The sequence below is a fragment of the Zingiber officinale genome, chromosome 2B (assembly GCF_018446385.1).
Source record: "Zingiber officinale cultivar Zhangliang chromosome 2B, Zo_v1.1, whole genome shotgun sequence".
NCBI classification, from domain to species: domain Eukaryota; kingdom Viridiplantae; phylum Streptophyta; class Magnoliopsida; order Zingiberales; family Zingiberaceae; genus Zingiber; species Zingiber officinale.
Window position 1 is genome coordinate 96,428,771 of NC_055989.1, and position 26,283 is coordinate 96,455,053.

Consider the following 26,283-nt stretch of genomic DNA (forward strand, 5'->3'; position numbering starts at 1 on the left):
TTGGCAAGCTTCTGTTTCTTGTGAAACTCATGCTAATTGATTGACCAATCGATTGGAAGTATTCAATCGATTGACTAATCGATTCGAAAGACTTTTATTTAAAAAACCAGAGGCTTCGTGCCTAAGTGGCGCTAAGCTGCCTTGGCGGTCGATTAAAGTGATAATGCCTACCTGCGTCGCTTTTGCAAAAGGTGAGATGGTGGACAACCACCCACCGCCTAGGCACCACCTAGATGGTCCTAGGTGGGGCCTTTTAGAACACAGGTTTGGAAAAAAAAATTGATGGTTAATCTAAAAATACTAAACTTACAGACTGTTTGCTAAAAAAATAGAATACATTTGAATAGAAGATAATACTATTTCATTTAGATAACTTCTCGGTAAGATTAATTGATTTAAATATTGATCACTCGATTGAAATTATGATAAGAAGATATTATAAGTTAACATCTAATAGCCACTTGACTCAAGCATTCAACCAATTTAAATCTTCAATTGAATCCAATAGACTAACCTAGATAAGATTTCAAACTTATCCATCAACAACTTCTAATTACAGTCTACTCAAATCTTAATCGATTGAGATCATTCTAATTAACTCGATTAGCCCTTCAATGAGTTTATCTTTCTGATAGTCCTTTGAGTCAACTGAAATGTGATTCCAATCAACTAGACAATAGAGATTATTTTAGTCAACTCGACTAAACTTTCACTGAGCTTATCTTTCCGATGGTCCTTGAGTCAACTCAAGTGTGATTCTAGTCCACTAGACAAGTGAATGAAAATAATGAAGAATTTTGACGGATTCAGAGAACATTCAGGATTTTCTACAACTCAACTCAAGAGCTCACTTTATTTTATTTTTTTGATATTCTAGGTGTCTAGACTCTTATATACTCAATTATTTCAGGAGCTAAATGACCTTTCCTCTTGGTTTGCCTACCAGATACATCCGGAAGTACTTGTGTTGAAGACCATTGGCAATTGACTTCCACAGTTAATCCATCGCTGTAGAGATTCATGCTCCACTTGAGTACTAGAGTCATGGGTTGCAAACAAGGCGACTCCGCCAAATGAGGGCCACCCAACGCCACCTAGGGTAATTGTACTTTGTGCTACTTCCCACAATTTTTTCCACCAAATAGAGAATATGCATGTTGTTAGGACACTTAGGAGCTAGAGGGGGAGATTAGTTCCAATAGCTTCATCGATGATGATTTGCAGCGGAAACTCGAAGCAATATTAACACCCTTAATTTACTTGATCTCCACCTCCTTGAGGTAACTAATCCAAAGGTCTATAAATTACACACACTCCACGATGAAAAATACTCCTTGAAAATAATCAAAAGATGGAGAAACCTCATACAAGATCAAGTACAAGAAATACAAACAAGAATCGCAACCTCGGTTACAAAGAAATCGAAAACGATTTACAACATGAACCTTTGCTTAGCTTGCTTTCTTCTTACTTGGAATAACCTCTTGGTGGTGAAAAATATAATAGCACCTGTTCTCCCAAACACCTAAGAATCATCGATGAATAACGAAGAATAAGAAGTTCATTTGAATCCTTGTGAACGCCTATATATCTATGGATTAGGGCTCTTAATCGATTAGCATTACCCCCAATCGATTACCACGTCAGATCTGAGAAAATCCAGTCATCCAAACCTCGCAACGACTTTTTTCTGCTTCTCCTAGTTGATTACCTAATCAATTATGAGGCTTCAATCGATCAGTTGACCAATTCAGAAATCCACTGTTCTCTCACGAGCTTCTCCCAATCTATCAGCTAATCGATTTACTATTTATCGTGAACTTCTTCTCCCATTCAATTACCTAATTGATTGAGCGGATTTAATCGATCACCTGATCGATTCAAAAGCCACTGTTTGTTGTGAGAAACCTCCCAATCGATCAACTAATTGATTGGATTGACTTTAATCAATTATTCAATTGATTAAACATACCTTTTGTACTGTACTTTGTAAACCAATTGATTACCTAATTGATTGACCCCTCAATCGATTGGTAAGCAGTAAAAAGTGTAGAGCTCTAAACGAGCTTCGTTTCGCATCTGAGATCATATCATTCCGATATCCGAATCAAAAGTTATAACATTCAGAAGTTTGCTATGTTAGAACTTCCTTGTTCATGCCATCTCCTTATTGGATTTATGATAGTTAAGTGTCCGGTCAACCTTTGACCCACTTGGACTTTTTTTTTACTAACTTTCTATTGAACTTTTGATCACCGAGTATAGTCCTCCTTGACCCACTTGGATTTTCTTCTTGCCCAATCACAGTTAAGACTTTTCCTTTGCCAACATGTGATATTCCTTGACTCACTTAGACTTTTCTTTGTCTAACCATAGTTGGAACTTCCCTTTGTCAACGTGCAGTCCTTGTTTAACCGTAGTTAGGACTTTTTACTTGCCTAATCTTCGAGCTAGAATTTTGCCTTACCTAATCTCTATTTAGGACTTTACCCTTACCTAAATTTCAATTAGGACTTTCCCAGTCAAGTATCTGGTCCTCCATGACCTACTTAATTTTCCTCTCACATTTTTATCAAATATCCAGTTAACCTTAACCTACTTGACCTCTTCTTACATATTGTTTAAACATCGAAACTCAAACTTAAATTTACTTAAACTTAGTCAACTTGATCAACTTTGATCCGAGGATGATTCCACAACCTCCTAACACATGCTTTAGTCAAGAATAGGGGTGTAATCGAGCCGAGCCGAGCCAAATTCTTGAATGTTTGAATTTGACTCGTTTATAATCGATCCGAGCTTGAACTTTATTTAACGAATATATTCATGACCCACGAACTTATTCAAGTTTTTATCGAGCCTAAACGAACTTAATAAATATAAATTATAAATTTAAATATTCATTAAAAACTAAATTATATATTTAGAGAAAATTATAATATTTTTTATTAAAATTTATAATTTTATTCTAATAAAGAAATGTAATATATTTGTTCATATGTTTCATAAGTAAGTTGAGTGTAAAATCTATAAATTCAATATTAAAATTATTATTTTTTATTTAAAAGTTAATTCATGAGCTTAACAAATATGTTCACAAACTAACGAGCCGAATACTGTGAAACTTGAGTTTAGTTTGTTTATCTTAACGAGTCTCATTAAACGATTTTAAATGAATTTTTATCGAATCGAGATTCGAATAGCCCATGAACGACTTAATTTATTTACACCCCTAATAAAGAATCGAACCGTGATGCTTTGAAAATCTGCCAAGCACCTTATTACTGAACTGTGCCCGAGTGCATGGAACTCAAGAGCTCACTTTAGGAATTAGTCAAGAAAGACCTCAAATCAAAATAAAGCAATTCAGAGCAACGCAATACAGAAGCAACTTTACTTGGCTTCTTGTTCAATTCAATTCAGAACAATGTTGCAGGGCTTAAGGAGCGGCGGTTGGCAGGGGCATGCATGGCACCAACTCGCCTGCACTGCTCTTCGCTATTCCTCCATGTCGCCCCAATTAATTCCCTTCTCCGCTCCGTTAACACGTCTCACGTGATCCTTGGCCAGCGCTCGATTTTCACATTTACTGCGCTCGATAGTCGGACGTCCAAGAACAGAACGAATGGCCGACATTATTGCAATGCTGCTGCATCTGCCTCTTCTGCCTCGGTAGCCGGCTTCAGCTCACAAGCACTACTAATTCACGTTAATCCATCTCGAACTCATAACCTCGCCCTCAACTGGACGCGGAGCTATTTGTCTGAACTGCAACACCAGGCTTACAAAAGATTAAGATAGCAGGAAGCACGTGGATAGCATCCGCAACCCTCCGAAACATGCCATGGCAGGGAACAGGCGACGACACTGAACAAGACGACAAGTACTGGGTGTGCACATTAAACGGGTACCTTTCGAGGCCGACGTAGTTAATGCGCACCTACACCGTTGAGGATCTCCAAGGATTCCGAGCCGAGTTCAATCTCTGCCGTTGCTCCTTCCCTCGGCTCGGCTGCCTTCCTCCTCCCAGTCCTCCTTCAAACTGTTGACGGCTATTTACGAGAATGCCATCCCTGCTGAGGGTTCCCGAGGCAGGCAAGCCAAGATTGCATCCCTGTATCCTCTTATCTACGGCTCTGCCATCACGCTCTCACAGTGACAGAGTGACTGATTCCCCCCTCTCTCTCTCTTTCACTGTCTGACACATTCACCCACGCCCACACATTGTTTCCCCTCGGCGTTTTTCTGGTTTCTGCAGCCATGAGTTGAGCTCGGGCATTGCAGTGGAGGTAGCTCAAGGACGGCTCTGGTCGGATCTTTGGAGCATGGGAGCAATGGCTTTGCTCCCAAGGCTGCAGTTGTGGCCGGTGAGTATGTTTGCTCTAGCGCAACTCCATTGCCTCCTGCCTCTTTGAAACTGTAAAGGAGAGGATATCTTTGGGTGGTGGAGGATGATAACTACCTTTTCCCTTAGTTACTTGTATGGAAAATGGAGGGCTTTAGGTCAAGGGAAATGGTGAGAGAGTACGGTCCTACTTTGTGTTTCCATCGTTTCCCCATTCATGATTTCCCCCAGTTTCTTAGTTTCACGTCTGCACACTCTTTTAGAGCAAAAGTTAAGTTTTCTCTTTTTGCTTTTTCTTTTCATTTTCTTATTTTTTTAAAAAAATTTTGAGCTTTGATTGCCAGTCAACGTTCAAGTGTAACTTCATTTTGTTCGAGTTAAGCTCTATCAATTGACATGTGCAGTCATTTTCTGCATTGATTGTTAAGCAGCACCTGATGATTGGCTTGGGGCACCTCAGTAGCTTGATGTAATGGCTGCTTCCAATTGATTTCCAATTAACTTATCGAGAAACAGCAGGTTCATTGTTATTTTTGCTAAGTTGCTGGTTTCCATGAATCCTTAAAATTCACGAACGGAACATGAAACATGTTTTCTTCGATTTTTGTGGATTTTAGTAGGTTGAATCAACAGCATTTGCAAGGATGACTGAGGCTTCGCGGCATTCGGTTGACATTCCTCTTTCTAAAACTCTAGTGGCCCTAAAGAGAGTAAGGTCCCTGCGGGATCCGTCGACCAACTCCCTGAGCAAATTCACTGCAGTAATAGAAAACTTGAACCTGGTGGCCAATTCTTCAAATGCTGCTCGTTCGGAGAAGAATAACAATAAACACAAGTCTATTAAGACGAAGAATTGTTGTTTGGGAGATGAAAATGATGATATTATTAGCATCTCTGGTTCAAACTTTAGCTCTACTATACCTTTTCCTGAAAAACCATATGCAGTGAAAATTCGAGGATCCAAATCACCGATGGTCAAATTGACTCAAAAGAAATACAGAAATCATGCACGTAAGACATTGGATCGGAGAAGAGTTCAGCATTCCATAACCCATGTAGAAGAGGAAGTGAATTCCTATAGAGAGCGAGTATTTGACTTGGCTGACAGGAATACTACAACAGTGAAGAAATCTCTTTATAAAAATTTGGGGAAACAACCTTCTCTGGTGAGTTTGGCTGGAAGTCCATGTCTGTCAGCAAATGAAGCTCATACTACTCGTTCAAGACAATGCACCATAGGCAGTGCAACTGTGGGATCGCAGTCCAAATCCAACGATGTCATTGATTCACATTTTAGTGGATGCGGAATTAGCTACTGTTGGTCAGGAACACCAAAGTACACGGGTCGGAATTTTTATTCGGATGATGAAGAACAGGAAATGCCTTTGCTATCTGCTGAGCAGACTGATACAGTTTGTATGAATATTACATCATACCCACAAAATCCAAGAAGTCTAAGCCAGAAATATAGGCCGAAGTCCTTCAGTGAGTTGGTTGGACAGAATGTAGTATCGGAGTCTCTTTTGCATGCCATTACCAAAAGAAAGATTGCTCCACTGTATCTTTTTCATGGTCCTCAGGGTAATGGTAAGTCATCAACTGCAAGGATTTTCGCAGCTGCTTTGAATTGTGTATCTGAGGATGAAGATAGGCCATGTGGGTTTTGCCAAGAATGTGTATTCCTATTCTCTGGAAGAAGTAGAAATGTCAAAGAGCTTGATGCTTCTAAAATAAATCACAAAGAGAGGTTTAAGTCCCTTTTCAAGAGTGCATGTACATCTCGTTATGAGGTTTTCATAATAGATGAGTGCCAATCCTTGAGAGAGGAAGCATGGGCAGCAATTTCTAAATGCCTTGATGAGAAACTTGGACATGCACTATGTATTTTGATTTCTTCCGACATTGATGCATGGCCTCGCAGTTACCTATCAAAGTGTCAAAGATACTATTTCCCAAAGATAAAGGAAGCTGATATAGTTTACAGATTGGAAAAAATAAGCATAGAAGAGGAATTGCAATTTGACATGGATGCTTTAGGCTTCATCGCTACAAAATCAAATGGCTCTCTTCGAGATGCAGAAACATTGCTCGATCAGCTTGCATTACTTGGAAAGAGAATAACTTTATCTTTGGTGAATGAGCTTGTAAGTTGTCAGTTTTTCTCCTTTGTCATAGCCTTTCAAAACTTTCTCCTTTTGCATATTGTACAGTAATAGAAGAATTTGATCGAATTTTCTTCTAAGCTCGTTTCACAGAATATTCAAAGTTCTAATAAATTGCTTCTCTACAGATAGGAGTTGTTTCTGATGATGAGTTGCTCAGTTTGCTTGATTTGGCTTTATCTTCTGACACTGCTAATACAGTTAGAAGAGCTAGGGACCTCATGATGACAAGGATTGACCCTTTGCAGTTAGTATCACAACTTGCTAATGTTATTATGGACATTCTTGCTGGAAGATGTGGATTTTCTGAAATAGGTAGAAGCTTTACACAGAGACATTCTGGTATGTAACTATGCTACTTACACATGCAAAAAAAAAAACATATTAAAAAGTTGTTTTGTCATTGGAACTAAGTAACCTTCTTGGATTTATTTTTCCTCATTGTGTAAATTAGTGAAATCTGATTTCCAAAAATACCGCAAACAACAAATTATTGAGATAAAACAAGCTCAATATTAAGAGTTTAGAAGCTTAGATCGGTCACCTTCCCAACCACTTGAGTTTAGGGATAAGTGGTTAGCTAGTCAATCATACATAGCAATAAATCTTGAATTTGTTGTATTTCTAATTAAATTGAGTCAGCCCACATGTTGAGCTTAGGTGTTCAAACAAGTTTGCCTGATCATATCCACGAGTCAGTATTAAGAAGATAATGCATAAACTTATTATTGGAAAAAGTGAATGAAAATGGATGGACAAGGAACTCCAATAGATTTGCGAGTTTAGTCTCACAATGGGAGTTTAGTGGCATGAAGGTTGACTTATGTCGAATCACAACCTTTGGTGTTGTGATAGCGTTCGAGTACAAGTTTTGCTTGCCACAAACAACCAACGTTTGGTTGAGATTATGATCGTGTCATTTTATCTTGGAAAATAGTTGTCCAATGTAACTTTGAAGCACTGTCGGAGGAGATGAATATGTTTTAAGGAAATTGTGTTCAACACAGGCCTTAGCAAAACTCAATATAAGTTTCCCACTCGGATTCGACACTTGGCTTGGCTCGATGCTCGAGCACTCAAGAGTTGGACACTCGGGCACTCGAGAGTTGGACACTTGGGTCCAACTCGGGCACTCAAGAGTTGGACACTCGGGCACTCGATAGTTTGACACTCGAGCACGCGATACTTTGACACTCGAGCTGCTCGTCACTCGGCCTACTCAGGTCATTTGATAGTTGACCTATTTAGGTCACTCAATAGTCTCCCCACTTGGAAAATCGACACTCGGGTTGCTTGACACTCAACCTACTAGGGCCATTTTGCAGTCGGTCCACTCAATAGCTCGGACACTCAGCCCATTCGACACTCTGTCGGTTCGGGCAATTGGTAGCGTGGCCCACTCGGTACTTGGTCAACTTGGGCACTCAATGCTTGGGCACTAAGCAGTTCAAGCATCCTAGTCAACTCAACCTTCCCAGCTAAGCAACCTTGAATCAGCAAATGAAGGCCATCTCGGTAGATCAGATAAGGCTAAATCTTTTGCATTTAGTAATTTTAAATTTTGCAATTTTTATTATCTCTAGCAAATATCTCCAACAATCTTGAAATAGATTCATGCAGTTGAGATGATCGAGATGACCACAGATAGTGTTGATGCTTAACACTTGTTGGCCCCCTCTACATCGGCTATAACTATTCTAGTCAATCATGGGGAGAAGCTAGTGAAGTTCACTAGGTTGAACTTCAAGTGGTGGCAGCAGAAAATTATCTTTTGTCTCACCACACTTAATTTGACTGAGTTCATGACATCTTGTGGGCACATGGAACCATTCTGAGTTTCTTGCTGGAGCTACATCCTCAATCGCCTTATTGATTCGTTGTATGTATATAACATGAAGAGAACAACTAAGGAATTATGGGAGTGGGCGAAATTGTCTGGTCAGATGCAGAATGACTCTCGCTAGTCCATTGCACAACTTAGGACCTGGATTGTTGTTGGTTGTGCCGGTGGTCCAAGCTTGGACGTACACTGGTTGAATGAGTAATGACTTTAGCTAGTCTTTACACGGCTCGGACATGGACTATTGCTAGCTATGTTGGTGGTCCAAGCTTAGATGCGCTTTGCGTGCTGCTAATGTGATCAAATCAATTACAAATCCTCAAAATGCAAGAATCAAGGAAAATTGAGAGGCTAATCTAGGTCAAAAGGGGACTAGAGATGGACTTTTGACTTGTGGTCTAAGAGTTGAACCTGATAGATTCAAACCCAAAATAGTAGTGGAAATCTTTTAAGCAAAAAATTAGATTCACGATGAAATATGAGTTTGTAATCCTTGGCAAGTGTGGTCAAGAGGTTGAATAGCCGTGTTATTTCTTAGAAGATATTTTCAATTGGCCAAAGCCTGTGTTAGCGATTTGTGATAACTAGTCGACTATTAGACGGGCACAAAGCCATCTAAATAATGGTAAGTCCAGACATATACATCGTAGACACAATATTATTGGACAACTACTTTCAACTGATGTTATCAACGTTGATTATGTAAAATCAAAGGATAATTTGGCAAATTTGCTAACAAAAAGGGTTAATTGCAAGCTCATTGAGAGGAATGAGACTTAAGCCTATGGAATAAGGTAGTGCAAAAAAAGATTAGAGATTTCAAGAATTAGGTTCAATAGAACAACTTGGTAGATCGCATGGGGAATTACCCAATGTTTATTCCTATAATGAAACAGTGATAGCCGTGAGGTATGAAGCATAACCACATGACTTTTAATGATCCTTATGCTTTCGAGTAGAGATCACCTATGTGAAAGAGAAGTGGGGTCGCTTCGATAAGAATTGAAACATACAATTCTTAGAACCTCTCGTAATGTTCACGTCCAAAAGTGAACACAACCATGATAATTGAACTATATCTGAGAAAGTTTTGGGTGAGATATGTAAATGTTTACACAAATGATAGAACAATTTAAAGACATCATGTCTACTGGTTAGCTGGTAAAGTAAACATATCTTCATAAGAGAAGGTTCAAAGAGTTACATTTACATATCTTACACAAGATTAAATTGTTGAATGCTATCATGTGTAATCCCAATTTTTATTCATGCGGGGGATTGTTAGAAAAAGTGAATGAAAATGGATGGAAAAATAATTACTCCAATATGTTTAGGAGTTTAGTCCCACATTGGGAGTTTGGTGGCATGAATGCTAACTTATATTGAATCACAACTTTTAGTGTTGTGAACACATATGATTGAGAGCCTCTTTGTCATGCATGCGCCCGCAAGGCTGTATGCAAATCTAGGGCTTGAATTGCATTAAACCTAGTTGACTATTGTGCGAGCGTGACTTGCATGCGCGAATGTTAGACGGGTTAAGGCAAAAATTACCCAAGCGGATCGGCTAATGTTTTTCCATATAAACTATTTTTCCTGCTTGCTCAAGTGTGTAATGGATGCATTAATAGCCAAACAGACGAACATTAATCGCAGATCGGTAGCCTCCTAGATGGTAACGGTTGACCATTGATAGTCGATCGCTAGATTTCAATCCAAGCGGACAAAGGAAATAAATGACCTTTATTCTGTCATTAATCAACATGTTTAATGCGACCATGATTCAAAGCCTATATTTGGGGGCTCCTGCCTTGGGCAGATAATGGAGAAAAGAAAACCAACGGACGAGAGAAGTAGTAAGAGTAATATTCCATCCAACTTCATCTCCCACCTTCTCCACCTCTTTGCCTAGCAATCCACTCAATAACTTCTTTTTCGCTTGTCTATGATAGTTCAGGTATAAGTTCCGTTCGCCATGAACAACTAGTGCTTGGTTGTGATCATGGTTGTACCATTGTATCCTAAGAAATAGTTGTCCCGTGTAACTGCGAAGCACTGTCAGAGGGGATAGATCTAATTTAAGGAAATTGTGTTTAACACAAGCCTCGACAGAAGATTCACACTTGAACTTGACACTTAACCTCAACTCTCAAGTATTCGGTGCTTGGGCACTTAGCAGTTCAATCCAATCGGGTTATTGAACACTCGATCTACTTGGGTTGCTTGACACTTAGCCTACTCGGGCCACTCGACAGTCGACCCACTCGGTTGCTCAACACTTGCCCTACTCAGGCCACTCAACTGTCGACCCACTTGATAGCTCGACACTCAGGCATATTCGGCCTACTCGAGCCACTCAGTAGTCAACCCACTCGACACTCGCTCGGCTCAACCATCCTAAGCGGCTCAACCTTCCTAGCTAGGTAGCCTTTAATTAACAAATCAAGGACATTTCGATCATATAAGATTAAATCTTTTACATTTAGTGATTTTAAATTCTATAATTTTTATTATCTTCAGTAAATATCTCCAATAGTCTTGAAACATATTCACTCTGTTGAGCTTACCACAGATAATGTTGATGCTCAACACTTGTAGGTCTCCTCTACACCAGTTGTGACTATTCGAGTTGGCTATGAGGAGAAGCCAATGAAGTTCATGGGGTTGAACTTTTAAGGGATGGCGGCAGAAGATGATCTTTTGTTTGACCACGCTAATTTGGCTCGGTTCTTAACATAGGAATCTCCTAAGCCATCTAAGGATGACAATGATATCCAAGTTGATAGTGTTGTTGATGCATGAAACCATTTTGAGTTCCTTACCGGAGTTGCATCCTCAATCGCCTTGCCGATTCATTGTATAATGTATATAACACGAAGATAATGACTAAGCAATTGTGGGATGGAATGCTCTGATTGGATACAGAATGGCTATACCTAGTCCTTTGCACGGATTAGGACATGGATCGTTGCTGGCTGTGCTGGCGGTCCAAGCTTGAATGCACATCGATGTGTAATGACTCTCGCTAGTCTGCTACATGACCTGGGTCATGGATCATTGCTGGATGTGCTGTCCGCACTCATGGCATGTTACTAATGTGATCATATCGGTCATAAATCCTCTAAATGCAAAAACCAAGGAAAGTCGAGAGGCCAATTTGGCTTGAAAGGGGGACTGGAGATGGACTATTGAATTATGGTCTAAGAGGTGAACCTGATAGGTTTAAACCCGAAATAGTAGTGGAAATCTTCTTAGTAGAAAATTAGATCCACTATGGAATTTGAATTGGAAGCCCTTACAAGTGTGGTTAAGAAGTTGAATGTCTGTCATTTTTTAGAAGATATTTCTAATTGACCAAAGCCCATACCAGCGATTTGTGATAGCCAAGCAGGTATTAGACGGACATAAAGTCATCTGAATAATGATAAGTCTAGATATATATATCATAGACACAATACCATTGAACAACTACTCTCAGTTGACATTATCATTGTTGACTATGTAAAGTCAAAAGGATAATTTAGCGGATATGTTAACATTAAATAGAGAATTAGTTACAAGCTCATCGAGAGAAATGAGACTTAAACATATGGAATAAATTGATGCAAAGGAAACACAATCAATGATGATCGGAGATTCCAAGAACTATGTTCAATGAGACAACCTAACATTTGGTAGATCACATTGCAATGTCTATTTTTGTGATGAAACAATGATACTCGTCAGGTATAAAGGATAAGCACACGACTTTTAATGATCTTTATCTTTTTGAGTGAAGATCACCTATGCAAGAGAGAAGTGAAGCCATTTGAAGAAAATTAAAATACAAATTTTTAAAACCTCTCACAAAATTAGGCAAGTTCGTGGCCAAAAATGAGCACAACCATGAGAACTTAATTGTATCAAGGAGAGTCCTGGTGAGATGTATAAATGTTTACACAAATAACGCCAATGTGTTTTGGATTTTAGTCCCATATTGGAAGTTTAGTGGCATAAAGATGACTTATATTAAATCACAACCTTTAGTGTTGTGAACACATATGGGTGAGAGACTCTCTCACTCCCACGCCTACACATTGTGTGTGTAGATTTAGGGCTCAGATTGTACTAAATCCAGTTAACATGTGTGCAAGCGTGATCTATGTACGTCAAATGTTGGATAGGTCGAGGTAAAAATTACCCAAGCGGACCAGCTAATGTTTTGCTACATGAACTATTTTTCTTGTCTATTCAAGTGTGTCACAAATACATTAATGTCTAAACAGATGAACATTAAAGGCAGATCCGTAGCCTCTCGGATGGTAACGACATACCATTGATAGTCGACTGCTAGCGTTTCAATCTAGGCGGGCAAAGATAGTAAATGACCTTTATTCGAGTCAGATAGCTCTTTTTATGCTTCCTTGTGATTCAGGTATAAGTTCCATTTGGCATAAACAACCAATGTTTGGTTGTGATTGTGGTCATGCCATTATATCCTAGGAATCAGTCGTCTAATGTAACTAACCTCGAAGCATTGTAGGAGGGGGCAAATCTATTTAAAGGAAACCATGTCTATCACAGGCTTCGACATAACTCAACATTAGGTTTCCACTTAGACTTGGCACTTAGCCTCAACTCTCCGCAACTCGGCACTCAACGCTTAGGCACTCGACAAGTCGTTCCAATCGGCGACTTGGCACTTGACCTACTTGGGCCACATGATAGTCGACCCCCTCAGTAGTTCGGCAACTCGGACACTTGGCCACTCAACACTTGGTCAAGTCAAACATTCGATAACTCGGCTCACTCGACACTCGGTCAGGTCAGACATTCTATAACTTGGCCACTCGACACTTAGTCAATTCGGACACTCGACAGCTTGATCCACTGGACACTTGGTAGCTCAACCCACTCGACACTTTGGCGGGTACTCGACACTCGTGCGACTCATGCACCCAGCTAGCTCAGCCTTCCCAGCTAAGCAGCCTTGAATTACCAAATCAAGGCCATCTCAATAGATCATATAAGACTAAATCTTTTATATTTAACAATTTTAAATTCTATAATTTTTTTTATCTCTGACAAATATCTCCAACACTTATTTATTTACTAGCACCTCAAAATTTTGAAATAAGTCATCAATCAACAACTTTAACTCAGCAAGACTCTAAAAGACTTCAGTCTTGTTCAAAACTAAAGGTCACCTAATTGTCATAAAAAAATTAACTCAAATGATCATATAGCTTGCAGGTTCACGAGCATAGTGGTAAAAGACGATTCACTCGCTTCCAGCGCCTCCCCAATCCATCCCCCCCAATCCATCCCTTGGCCAACACGGAAAGGTAAATCACGGGTGACTACTAGCCTTGGGCAATTGAATAGCGCATGAGGAGGGCAGACACCCGGCTACTAGCTTGGATTTGACCCCCAGACCTCCATGCGCTAACCAACTGTCCATCCCGAGGGAAAATTAGAAAAAAGTATAAGAGCATGAGAGAGAGAGAGAGAGAGAACACTTAAGCACATAAAAAACATGAGCATCAGTTGAAATTATTATGGTTAGAGAGAAAGCTTAATCATGGAAAAGTGATGAGTATCAGCTGAAATGTGTATGGTTAGGGATTTATTTGTCTGAAACTGAAGGTTACATAATTATCATAAAAATTAATTCAAATCATCTCTCTCACATGCACATACACTCCCACACACATGGAGGAGAAAAAGAAAGGGCTATAAGTCATCAACCAAGTTTTTGAAATAGGTTGTCAACCAACAACCTTAACGCTCAAGGCTATAAGGACCTTTTCCGGTTCAAAACTAAAGGTTATATAATTATCATAAATAGTTAATTCTCTCTCATATGCACACATAAAAATAAACATGAAAGAGAGCTTAAGCTTGGAAAAATCAGGACTATCAGCTGAAATTAGCATGGTTTGAAAGTTCTCTATAACAACCACCCAAATGAAAGACACCTGTTAAGTTGGGCTCAAACCATTAGACCAAACTCAAAACTAAGTTCACGGTAGCTCACTTATTTCATATACCTAACTAATTCATAATTTCTCATAGAAAAAAATCATGAGAGGGAGGGAGAGCCTAGGCATGGAAAAATCACGACTATCAACTGAAATTAGCATGCTTATGAAGCTCTATAATAACCACCTAAATGAAAGTACTCACCTGTTGAGTTGGGCCTAACTACTTGACCAAATTTAAACTAAGTGCATGGGATCTCATCCAAAATCATTCTGTGTAATAACATGGGATTTCACTTATTTCATACAAACCATCCTAATTAGTTTGTAACTTCTCATGTAAAAGCAAACCAATGTGTCGTGAGCAACCACTTAAGGCTTGATGTTCCTGTCTAAGTCCCATATGTCATGGACTAGTCTATAGTCCAAAATCATTCTCTATAATAACCTTCTAAAAAATGAACAAACTCACCTGTTAAGTTGGGCCCGAATATTATACTAACTTAAAACTAAGTTCATCGTAGCTTACTTATTTCATGTAAACCACACTTTAAAATTGTTGTTTATTTCTTGTTGTAGATTGTTAGTGTAGCTGATCTCCCCTTAGAAGTTGAGTTGTTCTTGTCGTCTCATCTACACACATATATTGTTGTTGTAGGTTGTTGGTGTAAATGTTCTCCCTTTGAATGTTGAGCACGCACACAGATTGTTGTTGTTATAAATTGTTGGTATAGATGTTCTCCATTTGGATGTTGAGCACATGTGCATGGACACACACTTGCCTGTTGTTGTTATAGATTGTTGGTGTAGATTCTCTTCCTTTGGATGACACACTGATTAGTTTGTGAGGGATCATATAGTAATGTGGTAGATTTGGTAATTGTGAATCTCAAGTAATAAGATTTATCTTGAATTGGATTCATAAGGTGATAAGCCATCGAGCAACTCTTTAGAGTTATATTTTGGAATTCACTTAAATTTGTTTTAGAGATGGTCCTTTGGTGAGCTACTGGTGCTAACCTTAATGCACTAGGTCCTTTTTTCAATTTGTCAGTGGCTAAGAAGGTGAAGAGATTGACTTAAATCATTTAAACATTTAGTTCTTCTATGGCTTAGGCTTTGGTTCAATCAGATCAAATTTGGTCTCATTCAATTTGGTTCTTCCGTGGCTTAGGCTTTTGTTCAATCAGTTCAAATTTGGTCGCGTTCAATTTGGTTCTCTTACCATGTGTCTAAGGATATAAGTATTTTCTCTTTCGTAATGGGATACAATGATTGTAGTATTAGTATTTGTTGGATCGGGTGGACCGGGTAGAGCGCAGTGAATGGCCTTGTAAGTAAACATCAAAACCAACCTGGAGTACTTACGGTATCTACCAAGGATGAAACACATCTATAGGGAGGATGCCACGCCATATTTTATCAAAACCCTTTGATGGGATCAATTATTGCTCAATGATGGGAAGTGATATTTGGTCTACCCATGTAAACTATAAGGGATTGAGGGTCTAGTGTGAGTTGTATCTAAGAGCCTTGGTAAAAACTACATTCATGCAAGACTCTCAAAGATGTTTGATGTTAACTAAATTATATTATGTTTATTTAAAAAAAAAAAGAATGCTTTTGAGTTTTCTTTTTTGAAAAATGCATTATTTGAAAAAATGGGCAATACTCATTTCATATGGTCAATGAACTGAACTTATTTAAAATTTTGAAAGAGGAAAAATCTCTATTCAACTTTTGAGTAAATGTTTTTTCATTATTTTAAAATAATCAAATTAATTGATATAATTGCATTAAGTTCTTTGCTGAAATAATTTGATGAGTTAAAATTAGACAAAATAAAATGTTTTATTCTTTGAAAAAATTAATGTCAATTAAATTTAAAACAATTAAATATTTTTATTTTATAAATTTTTTGAGTTATTTCAGTAAATAGTAAGCTAAATTTTTAACTTGTTGAAATTAATTTATTTTAATTTTTGTTAAAATAAAAAATTAGTTATTGAATTAGATAGATAGTTTCCGCTAATTTTTTAGTAAGAAAATTGTTAGCCACTCAAGTTGTTTTGTTTCACTTAATCACTATCTGAAATTAATTAAATTATATATATATATTTTTGAAACAAATTAAAAATAAATTTACTTCTAAATTTAAAAACATTTCTCCTTTTACAAAAAAATTATTTTCAAATTCTTTTAGTCACTCAAGCTTTTCGACCAAACATTTTTAATCCAAAGAAATCAAGTTGTTCTAGGGAATGTATGGTATTTGGTACCAAAAAAAAAAAAAGGTGAGAGGGGCCTTATTTGGACCATTTGGAATGACATTCTCCATTATTTGGCCCTACTTAAGTTATTGCAATGTAGAATTCCATTAGAACACAGAGACAAAAGGGAGTTTAAATCATGATTTAAAACTTCGTACCGTGCTGGGTGAAATGATGTGAAATTGATGTTCCGCCTGTCGTCAAAAGTATGGGCTGTCGTGGGGTCTCAGAGGCGCCACAATCCAATGGCGACCTCTGCGAGGTCGTGGTGGGGATGTAGGACGACGAGGTATGGAAAAATTAAAGGTTAATAATTAAACTAAGGTAAACTTAGGTTAATAATTTAATCAAACTCTTAGCTATAAATAAGGATAATCTAAACAGGTTTAATCAAACCTTAATAAAATTTGCCTATATATATATATATATTATTTGTTTTAATTTCAAAAATAAATAATATTTTTTTTTATTTATTTACCTTATTGAAGAAGGGAACTTTGGCGTAACAGTAAAGTTATTACCATTTGACTTGGAGATTATGTGTTCGAGTTTCGAAAAGTCTCTTGCAAAGCAAGGTAAGACTGCGTACAATAAACTCCTCCTCGGGACCTTGCATTAGCAGAAGCTTCATGTACCGAGCTGTCCTTTATTTATTTACCATATGGAAGGGGAGGTTTGACACAACAGTAAAGTGGTTGCTGTGTGACTAGATGTCACGGGTTCGAGTCTCGAAAACAACCTCTTGTAAAGAAAGGTAAAGTTGCGTACAATAGACTCCTTCTTGGGACCTTATATTGGTAGGAGCTTCGTGCATCAGGCTGCCTTTTATTTATTTACCAAATAGAAGGAGAGTCTTGGCGCAGTGTTAAAGTTATTGTTGTGTGGCCTAGAGATCACGAGTTTGAATCTCGTAAATAGTCTCTTGCAAAGTAAGGTAAGGTTGCATACAATAGACCTTTTCTCAGGATCCCGTATTAGAGGGAGCTTTGTGCATCAGACTATTTTTAATATTTATTTACCATATAGGGGCACAACTCTGTATTTTTTTTTATTTTCAAAATTATTTTATTTTTTAGATTTTTTATTGTTTTAATATATAGGTTTTTTTTTTAATTACGATATGATACTGAAATCCTATCGTTTCGGTCATAAACCCAAACATTCTAATACGGGTGGAGATTTTAAACCATGGTTTTAACTAAACTCTTTGTATTCTTACTTTTTAAAACATACCACTTTGGTAGTTTATCATCAATTCATTGCATATTTTGATATTTTTCAATTCTTATAATGCGATTGTTATTTCTTGTCTGCTTGTTGCAATTTCTGGTGTGTGAGAAACAGATATTATTTCCCTCTTTCTTGGTTTGCTTATGCATTCCTTCACCTTTTATTTTCCTCAATTTCATCCCTAACCTTGTTTTCCCCTCTTGCATCATCTGACATCGGCATGCAAAAACTTAGAGGCGCCTTAAAAGTTCTTTCTGACACCGAGAAGCAGTTGAGGTCATCAAAGAATCAAGCGACATGGCTCACTGTTGCCCTTTTACAGTTAAGCACGTTAGAATCTTCTCCTTTTACCGAAGTCAACAGCTCCCGTCCTTCCTTAGAAATGCCTTATTTGAGAGGTAAAGATTTATTCTTCTTTAACATTTGAGCTGAAAATAATCCTAACTCTGAATACGCAAGAGTCGTTAAATTTTTAGCAAATCCTAAATTTTTCTAACAGAAGTTTTATGTGTATTGAAATAATCTTCCCTGTAACAGATGATGCTAAATTAAGCACGACCAATGCGTGGGATGGTAAGAACTCCGTATGCTATTCTCTTAACCAGAACAAACCAGTATGTTCAGATAGAAACTGCAGCGGGAAAAAATTTGAAAGCATCTGGAGACAAGTCACACAAAGATGTCAGTCAAACTCTTTTAAAATCTTTCTACAACAAGAAGGATGTTTGTCAGCAGTGTATGTTCATCAAGGTATAATAAGAAATTTGTCCCATATAGCTTTAATCTTGCTCTCTTCTTTCATATTTTCCATGTTTGACTGACTCAATCACTGACTGAGTTTTCTTGATATACTATTCTTTTGTCTTTTTATTACTTGAAAAGTAGAGGTGCTAAATAGATGGATCATTTACTATTATGTAAATCACGATTTGAAACCTCGTACTGTACTTGGGGGAAACGGTCGAAATGTATTATTATGGTAATGCACCAAAATTTGATACCACTTAGCATCAATGTTCAAAATTTTGAGCTGTACCTTTGTGTCGAGTGGTATTGAGTTTTGGTAATTTACCAAATAATATATTTCGATCATTTCACCCGACATAATACAAGATTTAAATTCATAGTTGGCACAATCAATATCTCCTTCATATGCTTTATCTTTTTTCTTTTTCAACTCCAATCTATTACTTTACAGGCACCATGCACCATGCACCATGCATCGAAACACATTGACATGATACCAAAACAATTCCAGTCAAAAACCAAAACTTTAGCACAGTTTGAGATTTGAAACCTTGATGTAAACTATTATTTGTTTCATCCATTTACCCGTTAAGTGCTCCTATTCGAACCCCTCCTTGAATGGGTACCTTACAACATTTGAGCAAGTTATATCTTCAAGGGTCAATGTACTGTCAGTTGGAAAGTGAAGTGCTATTGTAGCTCTCATTGCATAGAAAGTCTACCATCACTGATATACATGATATCTCAATTTTCAAGTAGTACAAAAATTGTGTAGTTTTAAGTGGAAGTTCTCTTTCTTCTATTAAATTTTGCAACTCTACTTGATTATCCACTATAAGTCTCCTGCAAATGAGATTTAAAAATGTGATGACTCGTGTTCTCTTTAAAATTGCAGGTGTTACTGTGGCTGAGATAGAATTTTATAATCCTGAACATGTATCCAGGGCAGCGAAGTCGCAAGAATTAATAGCATGTGCACTTCAGCATGTACTGGGTCGCAATCTTGAGGTCAGAATCAAATTTGTCCCAAAATCAATAAGAAAGGTGGCTAAAACAAATAAATCAACATTTAGTTTGTTAAACTGTTCTGGGAGAAAGAAAGAATTATCACTTTCGACAATAAGTGACGAGGGTGAGATTGACACATCTGAAATGATAGAAAATTCTTCCAAGATTTATTCATCTCATCACTCTCGGAAATTTTCACCTTTCGCTTCACAATCTGCTGGTGATCAACTAGCAAATGGTGTTGAGATGAAAGAAATGATCAGCCCAACGACAGATGATAATGCTCATTATGCTGAATCAGAAGCTGCAGCAGATGGGCAGGGCAAAGTGCAAAAAGATGCAAAAGTTGAAGCAGATCCCTCAGGAAAATTAGGTGAAATGAGTGAATATGTCAGAGTCCCAAAACCAGAAATTCAACCTAATTGCTTCCCTAGAAGACTAAAGTTCCAAAGGAGGTTCTTCTCATCTAATACTGCTCCTACAATCTGCTTGAGGATACCACAGCAAAACAGATCGGAACTAAGTATCCCTGATAATGAAGCATCTGAAACATACTTTTGCATGTATGATCCTTATACTCAAAATTCCAGCTCAGCTTCCCATTTCACCTGCAGTTCCCGAGAAGAGAACATGTGAGTTCTAACAATTTTCAAATGACATATTTCTTCTGATTCAATTTCCGATCCTTTACATTAGTCGCATAGTATGTCGCCTGCAAATGAGTACTTGAGATAGCATTTGCAGTTGTTAGTTTATGCATGATTTTGGTTACATAAAAATAACCTGTAAGCTCCAAATCCATCAAGGGTTAAGTTTAGAAGTTGCATTGTTACAAAAACATTAACATTTTCGGCCTACTTAAAACATCAATATTATTTTATAGAATCAAATATAAACAAAGATCATATGTTTAATGTCATTTTTGTATATTATAAAATTTTGAGATAATATAGATACAAAATTCATTTAAAAATAACTTTAAATAAAGACAAAGTATCACATATATTCTCATAAATATACTATTTTGTATATTTTCCTTTCTAAAATATTATTGTATAAATGTATTATTTTAAAACTTAGCATCTTGAATATATGCAATTAAGGTATTTAAGTATTTATCTTTCTTACAATAAAAATTTAAGGATCATAAATATTATAATTTCCCTTTTAAACATTATAGGAAATGTTTTTTTAATTAATATGTTTTATAAATTTTTTATTTATATTTAATGTTTGGAATGGCATTTGATTATGAAGAAAGATGATTAAAATGGATAACAAAGCAAATACAGGAGAGAAAGATTGACATAGGATCACATGGTGAAATTCTCATTTCCCTTAGTAGAATAACATAAACATACAAAGGAGAATCTATGTCTATAATAATATGAGAGGAAAGAACCATAAAAAATAGAAAATCTATCATTGTCTACACCTTGTACAAAAGCCTTTTTAATCCACCTTAGACTCCTTTCCCAATATCAATACAGAAATTTGAATATCTCACCTCTCATGCTTCTGACATCAAAAGCTTCTTGAGAAGAAAATCTATTCTCTACAAGTAAAATTGTCTCCTATAGCCTTCAGATGCATCTAAAGGTGCCACCTACGATATGAAATGCTCTACTGACAGAAAAAAATTGTGTCTTAGTCATTACCATGCCAACTCATGCTGGAAACCACCTAGGAAAAAAAAAAATCATAAAACAAGGTCTATTTGACCTTTAGGCTGTTAATCCTTTGCTAGGCCTAATTTGTTACTGAACCCAAATCTACACATTGGTGAGATGCTATTACACTTACTGATCCATCTGAAATTTTGATGTGATACTCCAGAGAGGTTCTGCTCCTCTTGGTCTACTCCATTGCATGCAATAAAGTTAACTGATGCATGTCCCTGACTTCACCCTTCGTTGATCCAGTATGGCTTTACTCAGCCATGGAGGGAGATCTCTTTGATCCCTCCACTTTAGATAATCTAACAGTTTTGCTCTTATGTTTGTCTTATTTGTTGAGATACATTGTGTTACCTGAGCACTCTACATATATTAACCATCGTACATGTTTTGGAAATGTATTCATATCATATGCATCATGTGGATCCACCTTCATGAGCCACCTTAGAAATTTATTAGCTGCTACCTCTAAATCTAATTGACTTAGTGAAATTAGATTTCTCCTCAACTTATGGAAAAAGGTCATCTTGCCAATATAGGTTGTGCTCCTCTAGGTTGAGTTTGATGTATCGTCACCTTAGATCTTTACCTCTAAGTTAGATTTATGGTACATCAAGAGTCAAACAATTCCTCCTTGATGCAATCATGTATTGTACAAGCTAAATCTAAATACCAAGCTATAGATGAGACATTCTTTTCCTCTGAGATGAAGAGCAGAATGCTCTCAACCTTGGCTTTCTGTAGGATATTCAGTTTTTACCTTCACCTCTAAACTATTGTTTCTAATGTGACCACATGTGCTGGACCTACAACACTGAATATCTTCTCTAATGATCTATTGGATCTACACTATCGAGATCTTCGTCGCTATGAATGCCTTGTCTTGCCCCTGCTCTATGTAATTAGCGAATCCCACTTAGATTTAAAAATACCATTTTCCTTCATTTGATCAACATATGCAACTATAGTTTCATTCTGCCATGGAATATGTTTAGTTGCTCCATCAAGTTTCCATCATCAGTCATATGCAACTTTTACAATGGTCTTGTAAGAGATGGTTAATGATAATGTTCGATATCTAACGTACCTTTAATCTTTACTTGTTGTCTTATCTTATAGTTTCACTGTTAATTGTATGGATGATGCACTTTGCAAGGCATGTTCTAGTGGCACTGATTGCTTTGCTTCCATCATCTCCCAATAACTCTTATATTTAGGGACTTCCCTTTCTTTTTGCCAAGTAAATTTCTTGTAGATCCTACTTCATTAACAAATTTGATATCCATAATTGTCTTTAACAATAACTAAATCTCTCATCTAACCTTCTGATTGAGAATCCTCCAATGTTTGTTGAAGTTTCTGTCATGCTTAGATAATCTATGTGCCTTTTGGACTAACTGCTCCACCCACTATGAAGCTTCTGATACACCACTCCAAGTCTTACAATCTCAACTTTGATATTTTGAAGTGTCTTTGACATCATTTATTGAGGTTAAACACCACTCTAGCACCACTTATGCTAGTATCTCAACCACAATAGCATAAACACAGAAAAATGAGCAATTTATGTGGACCGACATTAGTTTATAATCTATAATATGAGAGAAGAAAAATGAAAATGGGAGGGAATCGAGATAATAGAAAATGAAATTGGAACCAAAAGGACTCCCCTTTTAATTGGAATGGTCCAAGGGGTGCCTCTTTTTCATTTATTATCAAAAGGGCGTTCCATCCTGCGTCAGTAGATTTTTATTTCCAAAACTATCCTTATTTTTGATGTTGTTGTAGTAGTTATAGGTTCATAACTGCTACAACATTGATACTTCAACTTCAACTCTGATCAATACAAATAAACTATATTGTAGCAGCTATAGTTCATAGTTGCTACAATATGGGAACTTCATCTTTGATCAATACTAATCAACATTATATTTGGATAGCATTTTGATTCTAATCAACACTAATAACACTGTGTTGTAGCAATTAGAATTCATAGCTCTTGTAATATGGACGCTTCATCTCTAATCAACACTGATTAATATTGGTAAACATAAGTCAACATCATGTTGTAACAACTACGAATCATAACTGCTACAATATAGACAATTTATTTCTAGTCAATACCGATCAATATTATATTGTAGCAGTTATGAGATTATAGATGCTGCAATTGCCTAACAACTATGATCTTGTAGCTGCTACAATAGCGCAAAAATAAGGGTAATTTCGGAAAGTATGTCTAGAGGCGGGAAGTGACACCCTTTTGATAATAAATGAAAAATGAGCGCCTCTTTATGATTCCAATAAACAGGGGCGCCCTTTTCATTTTTGCCCAATGAAATTTAGACAAACTATTGTCTAATTCTTGTGCAAGAATCCTCTCAATCCACGCCAAACTCTTTCAACACTAACGGAAAAATCTGAAAACTTCACCTCTAGTAACACAAAAGCTTTCCTTGAGAGAAAAATCCTTTTCTCTACAAGTGATATTGTATCCCACAACCTTCAGACACCTCCTAAGGTGTTTTTTCAAGATTCGGCATGCTCCACTGTGAGAAAATTTAGTCATAGCTGTCACCATTCAAAATCATGCTTAAAATCAGTCAACAACTTAAAATAGAATTTATTTGATATTTGGCCTGCTTGCTGAGCTAAAATATGGTGCCAAACTCGACATTTAGCACGATCAAAGCTACCAACAGGGGAAAAGAAAGAACAAGGAAATGTAGGTGAGAAGGCAATTGAACCATCACTTGTTAATATAAGGTAGCTGTAAAATTTTGTTGCCTGGATCTGTTTATTGTCCCCTTGCAGTCATGAACATTAGTGAATGCCATGTAGATGCTATTCTTATAGTGCTATTTTATTCTTCTCAGTCCTTAAAGGGCACTTACTTTTTTTTTTCAGTTGTCTTTGACATTCATTCTTGTTCTTCCAGAGCTTCCAAGGACTCGAAAGTCAGGCCAAAACTCTTCTGCTGGAAAATGCCCAAGCCCCAGGCCTTTGACTGAAAGGCTACTGATGCTTCTTGTTAAACTGCCTCCAACGGCAGAGCATGGAGATTATACTTCGCCTTGCCTGAGATGGTAAAGTCCTTCAACAATAGTTGCTGAAAATGTTCCCAGGAATTTGCATTGCTATCAGTCTTGTGTACCACCCTGAATTGATGAACAAGACGACTGTGGAATCATAATCATCAGGCTTCAGCATGCCCATTGAAGATCGATCAATGTTGTGGAGGCATGATCATCTGGTAATATGAAGTCTTCTGACTTGAAAAGCTTGTTAATTGGATGCCTAGTAGTAACCTGTGGTGGCAAAAGAAGGCATAAACAATTAGCCACCATTATCTGAGTGAGCCCAAATCTCTCAGTTGTAGGATGATTGGATCCATGGATGAGGTGACAATGCACTAACATCTTATGTTGGATTATCGGAACAATCTGTGCCTAAGATCCTCACCATAAACTCTCTCCTTAACTAAAGGACCCATATTCTATCTCTACATCCCAATCTCAATATGCCATTTTGATTGTACACACATCTTCGAAAGACTACTCCTATCTCATCCTCTCTTAAATGACAAAGCTATACTAATTCCTGTGAAGAAAAGGAATCACAGATATAAATATTTCTTATTTTAAAATTTTAAAAGAGTAATATACATGTGCAACGTATAAATTGTATTCCAATATTTTTATCATTTAAAGTTAAATTAATGATGCAGATTCTAATATCATAAGCATTTAATTAAAGAATGTTAGGAAAAAAAATTAAAGATGCAAATTACTTTTGATCTGCAAACTTTTCTAGACCAGATAAACTGTCCGTGTCGTCGACAACGATTTTAACTATTAACGAGTGGCATAAGAACGGTCATCCGTGTAGATCGTCAACTCCGCATGTTTGCCAAGTCAATAGTCAATTCATATTAAATTTAGGAGGTCAAGAAAAAAAAATGACAGAGCCAAAATGGTCGTAATCAAGAAGTTGCTCGGCAATTGGCACAAAGGAACCGGCTTTCCCGGGATTGATTATCATTTTTTCTATGTGACACAGTCAAAAACGCGGTTTGGAGAAGAAGATACAGAGGATTGGCTCTAGAAACGTGACCATGTCTTTTGCTTCCGCAATAATTCTACGACTATTCATCAAGTGGATTAAGTATCTAGGTCAATTTTTAGTTTATTTATTTATTTTATTTCTTTGCTGCATAGGCACATCTTGAAAAGGACTCCCATTTTTAAAAGAATTATCGAAGGGGACATTCTGTTTATATATATATATATATATTGAAAATGATCTCTTTGGACATTCCATTTGATGTTTTCTTTTCAATTTGACATTCAAAATTTGATCAATCTTTACTCAACATACTAAAATAGTTTAAATTGATCACCAATTGATTTGAAGTATATACACTCCCACGGGAACTCATATAGAGGTTTTGACTGTCCCCTCAGGACGGTACAATGATTAAGATATAAGATATTGTCAGATGAAATCTTGGAGTCAAAACTCGACTTGTCTGACCATACCTCCCTCCATGTCTTACCACCTCTATTAATGGCTAGTAGCCATCCGTGATGTACCTCTTCTGTATTGGCATTGAGACAGGTTGGCGAAGACATTGGGGGCGAACGAATCATCTTTTGCCACATACAGATTTTGACCGTCCACAGATTGTATGAGTATTTATTCTAATAGGTTTTGAGGTCAATTCTTAATAGATGTAAAAATACATCATTGGGGGTCTGACTTCTCCTATGTAAAGGGACACCACGTTAGGACAAAATGTCTTCCGTGATTTACTTATCTGTATCTTATCGTGGTATCGACGATACTAGACCGCTTAGGATGAGCGATATCATTTTTGCCCCATTATAGAATTTTTGACTACCTCGAGCTATGATATAATGGTGTGTATATTATAGGACTCCCTATGTACTCAGGGTTTAAACACATATAGTATAAGAAATTTCTCTTCATGTTGGAACCACTGGAATCACTAAGTTATTATGTTAACTACCATTTACACTTCTAAA

At 37.0% G+C, this 26,283-nt stretch overlaps 1 protein-coding gene across 4 annotated transcripts; it reads left to right on the forward strand.

Moving 5' to 3' along the window:
- The first annotated feature begins 4,230 nt into the window (after positions 1-4,230).
- LOC122046446 (protein STICHEL-like 2) lies at positions 4,231-24,743 on the forward strand. Of its 4 annotated transcripts, none has more exons than XM_042607152.1 (8): positions 4,231-4,367; positions 4,774-4,864; positions 4,963-6,489; positions 6,636-6,849; positions 18,044-18,205; positions 18,345-18,557; positions 19,450-20,194; positions 24,177-24,743. In XM_042607152.1, exons 3-8 carry the CDS (start codon positions 4,990-4,992, stop codon positions 24,247-24,249), a joined length of 2,907 nt encoding a protein of 968 aa, XP_042463086.1. In that variant the 5' UTR covers positions 4,231-4,367; positions 4,774-4,864; positions 4,963-4,989; the 3' UTR covers positions 24,250-24,743. The 4 variants fall into 4 exon arrangements, with proteins under 4 accessions (XP_042463086.1, XP_042463085.1, XP_042463088.1 ...); XM_042607151.1 differs by having other exon boundaries at positions 4,236-4,367; positions 4,777-4,864; XM_042607154.1 differs by having other exon boundaries at positions 4,236-4,367; positions 4,777-4,864; positions 4,966-6,489.
- Positions 24,744-26,283: the final 1,540 nt, after the last annotated feature.